The sequence below is a fragment of the Sinocyclocheilus grahami genome, unplaced genomic scaffold (assembly GCF_001515645.1).
Source record: "Sinocyclocheilus grahami isolate Dianchi unplaced genomic scaffold, SAMN03320097.WGS_v1.1 scaffold1322.1, whole genome shotgun sequence".
Classification (NCBI taxonomy): domain Eukaryota; kingdom Metazoa; phylum Chordata; class Actinopteri; order Cypriniformes; family Cyprinidae; genus Sinocyclocheilus; species Sinocyclocheilus grahami.
In genome coordinates this window covers 97,117-102,277 of record NW_015506501.1, presented here as the reverse complement: position 1 = coordinate 102,277, position 5,161 = coordinate 97,117, and the positions used below count along the sequence as shown (strand labels likewise).

Genomic DNA, 5,161 nt, shown 5'->3' with positions numbered 1-5,161 from the left:
CTCACTCTCTCTCTCACACACACACACACACACACACACACACACACACACACACACACACTCTCTCTCTAACACACTCACACACACTCTCTCACACACACACACACACACACTCCAAAGTCCATCTAAAGAGTATAATAAAATAAGAAATTATCTGCTTTATAATTTACATATTAGATATTTAGGACCAGTGTTGGGGAAATTTACTTTTAAAAGTAATGCATTACAATATTGCCTTACTTCCTAAAAAAAGTAACTAATTACGTTACTTAGTTACTTTTTATTGAAAGAAACTTTTTAAATCTGGGCTGGGCTTGCTTGTTTCCTTTTAATATAAAAAGTTCTATTTTTGGTAAATATAAAAGCCCTTTCACACCAAAAGCCTCAGGCTGAAGGAAATGTAAATCACGTCTGTACAGTATACACAGAAGAAGAAAGTTCAACACTCTTCAGCAATAAAAAAAGAAGAAATGTTAGTTTATCTTGTGTAATTCCTGCTTATTAGTACGGTTGAATTGGATCACCGAAGGTCAGCAGCAAATTGGTTAATAAAATGGGATTAAATACATAAAGGATATTTGTATTATTTAACATATTTAATTATTGCAGCTTTGAGTCATATTCTGAGTTGCGTTTAACTGTTTTTATTCATTTTGAGGAAAACTAAATATGATTTCTTTTGTGAGTGAGTGAGATGAATTAATGCATGTTCACATTTATTCTATATCTCTCGATTTCTCTCAACATGCGGACAGGAGAGCTTTCAATCAATAAATGGGAAAAAAGTAACTTGCGTTACTTATTTGAAAAAACACCTCGGATATTATCTTGTAAATTAAAAAGTAATGCGTTACTTTACTAGTTACTTGAAAAAAGTAATCTGATTACGTAACTCACGTTACTTGTAATGCGTTACCTCCGACACTGGTTATAAGAAACGATCTGCTCCGCTTCTAATGGATTCAGAAAAATCTACATATTTAAAAGAAAAACAGGTTTTGGCAGATATTTGTTGTGGTTTTAAGCATAAACTCAATTCAGTTTCTCAGAAAATTCCTATCTTCATTTGCATCTCCAGTAAAAGTATCTTGATTTAAGGGCGTTTAGATATTTGAACTGGAAAACAAGACAGAAATACTGAGGAAGAGAATCATTTTTTGCATTTAATCTCTAAGACTTTCTGCTCTGATTTAAGACCTTTAAAGGCCTTAAAAAAGTAACTAATTACGTTACTTAGTTACTTTTTATTGAAAGAAACTTTTTAAATCTGGGCTGGGCTTGCTTGTTTCCTTTTAATATAAAAAGTTCTATTTTTGGTAAATATAAAAGCCCTTTCACACCAAAAGCCTCAGGCTGAAGGAAATGTAAATCACGTCTGTACAGTATACACAGAAGAAGAAAGTTCAACACTCTTCAGCAATAAAAAAAGAAGAAATGTTAGTTTATCTTGTGTAATTCCTGCTTATTAGTACGGTTGAATTGGATCACCGAAGGTCAGCAGCAAATTGGTTAATAAAATGGGATTAAATACATAAAGGATATTTGTATTATTTAACATATTTAATTATTGCAGCTTTGAGTCATATTCTGAGTTGCGTTTAACTGTTTTTATTCATTTTGAGGAAAACTAAATATGATTTCTTTTGTGAGTGAGTGAGATGAATTAATGCATGTTCACATTTATTCTATATCTCTCGATTTCTCTCAACATGCGGACAGGAGAGCTTTCAATCAATAAATGGGAAAAAAGTAACTTGCGTTACTTATTTGAAAAAACACCTCGGATATTATCTTGTAAATTAAAAAGTAATGCGTTACTTTACTAGTTACTTGAAAAAAGTAATCTGATTACGTAACTCACGTTACTTGTAATGCGTTACCCCCGACACTGGTTATAAGAAACGATCTGCTCCGCTTCTAATGGATTCAGAAAATCTACATATTTAAAAGAAAAACAGGTTTTGGCAGATATTTGTTGTGGTTTTAAGCATAAACTCAATTCAGTTTCTCAGAAAATTCCTATCTTCATTTGCATCTCCAGTAAAAGTATCTTGATTTAAGGGCGTTTAGATATTTGAACTGGAAAACAAGACAGAAATACTGAGGAAGAGAATCATTTTTTGCATTTAATCTCTAAGACTTTCTGCTCTGATTTAAGACCTTTAAAGGCCTTAATTTGTCAAAGGGTGAATTAAGAATTTTAAAGACCAGCAGAAACCCTGTTGTAATTATTTCTGAGTGAACATCATTTCAAATTAAATCCTATGATTTTTTTCTTCAGTTTTTTCAATTTGTTTTCTGCTACTGCTCTGTTTTTCAGATAAAACACATATCGACACTATCTTTACACTATAAAAAAAGAATTGTCAAAGTTGCAAATAAAACAACTAGCGCTTGAACCAGTGCGTTTCATCAGATGCGGAGCGGACGGTTTTTTGTCAGAGCTCTTGTCCATTACAGCGTCTGATCAGATGAAGACGAAATCTCTCACAAGAGTTAATCATGGAAGCTGCATGTCATGTTTTAAGCCTGTATTGATTGCTAGCAAACACACACACACACACACAGACACTTACACACACACACATACACACATACACACAGTCACTTACACACACAGTCACACACACACACACACACACACACCCACACACACACAGACACTTACACACACACACATACACACATACACACAGTCACTTACACACACAGTCACACACACACACACACACACACACCCACACACACACAGACACTTACACACACACACATACACACATACACACAGTCACTTACACACACAGTCACACACACACACACACACACACACCCACACACACACAGACACTTACACACACACACATACACACATACACACAGTCACTTACACACACAGTCACACACACACACACACACACACACCCACACACACACAGACACTTACACACACACACATACACACATACACACAGTCACTTACACACACAGTCACACACACACACACACACACACACCCACACACACACAGACACTTACACACACACACATACACACATACACACAGTCACTTACACACACAGTCACACACACACACACACACACACACCCACACACACACAGACACTTACACACACACACATACACACATACACACAGTCACTTACACACACAGTCACACACACACACACACACACACACCCACACACACACAGACACTTACACACACACACATACACACATACACACAGTCACTTACACACACAGTCACACACACACACACACACACACACCCACACACACACAGACACTTACACACACACACATACACACATACACACAGTCACTTACACACACAGTCACACACACACACACACACACACACCCACACACACACAGACACTTACACACACACACATACACACATACACACAGTCACTTACACACACAGTCACACACACACACACACACAAACACACAGTCTCTCACACACACACACACACACACTCTCTTTCTCACACACACACACACAGACGCGCGCGTTCAGCTGTGTGACCCAGTTTCGCCTGCAGGAACATACATTGGAGCAGATTCTGATCGTGTAGGTCGCATCAGTTGCTGCTGATCTCCGACACACAGAAACAGAAACGCTCCAGAATCCGTCCACATCGACGCGAACTGATTCAACGCCTCGCGCTCGCCGCAGACCCGAACGCTCATTTACGTGAATGAAAAGAACGCGCTCACCTGAGTGATGATGACGGTGATGATGAAGCACAGCGATGAAACCCAGCGGAGAGCAGAACTCATGTTCGGTCGGGAATCGAATTGATCCCCAGCGTCGCGCATCCGAACAATAGCGAGCGATCGAGCAGCGACGGAGCGCCGAACCGAGCCGAAGACGAACGAGTGGAGCGTCCGCCGTCAGAGCGCGCGCGTGCCGTCCATCCGCCGGTTCCGTGCGCTCGGTGTCGGGTCTGTGGTTCGGATGAATGATGGAGACCCACCGAGGCTCTAATGAAGCGCAGCAGCGGGGTTCTGTCTCTCGGGCCGCGTTCCAAATCCTCCGGTGCGCCCTAACTAGGGTGCAGCGTTAGTGGGCGCAGCGCCCGTGCCACCCTCAAAGCGCGTAGTGCGCTAGTGACGCTCGAGCGCTGTGCACTATCTAGGCAGCTGAGCGGGATTTGAGACACGGCCCTCTGTAGCCCCGCCCTGAATCTCATCACACGAACAAACCTGCTTCACATCATCCTCATATTTATACATCAAGTTACATTCACTATCATAGACTGTGGTCTGCCTATGCATGAAATACGGCATTATTTATGGACATTATTAAATAAAATATTTAACAATATCTATTAATATCTATCCATCTGAGAAGTGAATTAAAATGCAATGAATCCAGGGTATCAAAAAGGCTAAAATAGGAACTATAACTCACCAAAAAAAGAAAGAAAGACAGAAAACCAGGTTAGCTGCCAAGCTAGTTATTTTATTTCATCTATAGTTTCCAAAACACATTTCTCCTTTTTATTCAGTTTATCTTGCACTGAAAAAATCAAGACAGGAATGAAAATTCATTAAAAAATATATACAGACGTATATATATATAAAAAAAATGCGGTAACACTTTACAACACGGTTCCATTAGGTAGCTAACATGAACAAACAATGAACAATTCATTTATTACAGTATTTATTCATCTTTGTTAATTAAAATAGAAGTTCACTGTTAGCTCGTGTTAGTTCACAGTGCATTAACTAATGTTAACAAGCACAACTTTTGATTTTAATCATGCATTAGTAAATGCTGGAATTAACTAAGATTAATAAATGCAGTAGAAGTATTGTTCGTGCTTGGTTCATGTTAACTAATGAACCTTTTTGTGAAGTGTTACCATAAAAACATAACAAAATTACTATAAGTTCAATTAACCATTAATAAAAAACCATAATAGTATCTCAGTGATTTTATTAATATTTTAAACTCATTTGTATTTAATATTTTCTGTTGTTATTTTAATGTTAGTTAAAGTTTAGTCATTTTTGTGTGTTTTTTGTCATTTAATGTCATTTAATAATCTTTATTTTGAGTTATTTTAGTACATCGAGATAAACTAAATGAAAATGAGAAATGTTGCATTGGCAAGTTTTATTTTTT

The 5,161-nt window shown here is 37.8% G+C and overlaps 1 protein-coding gene across 1 annotated transcript in view; it reads right to left on the bottom strand.

Annotated features, from left to right (window-relative positions):
* The window catches only part of LOC107569205 (receptor-type tyrosine-protein phosphatase O-like), a 23,136-nt gene extending 19,029 nt beyond the window's left edge, over nt 1-4,107 (bottom strand). Inside the window, exon 1 of the mRNA XM_016255227.1 lies at nt 3,745-4,107. Within this exon, the coding sequence (XP_016110713.1) occupies nt 3,745-3,846 (102 nt within the window). The 5' untranslated portion in view covers nt 3,847-4,107. The remainder of the gene's footprint in view (nt 1-3,744) is intronic.
* Between the last annotated feature and the right edge of the window lie 1,054 nt (nt 4,108-5,161).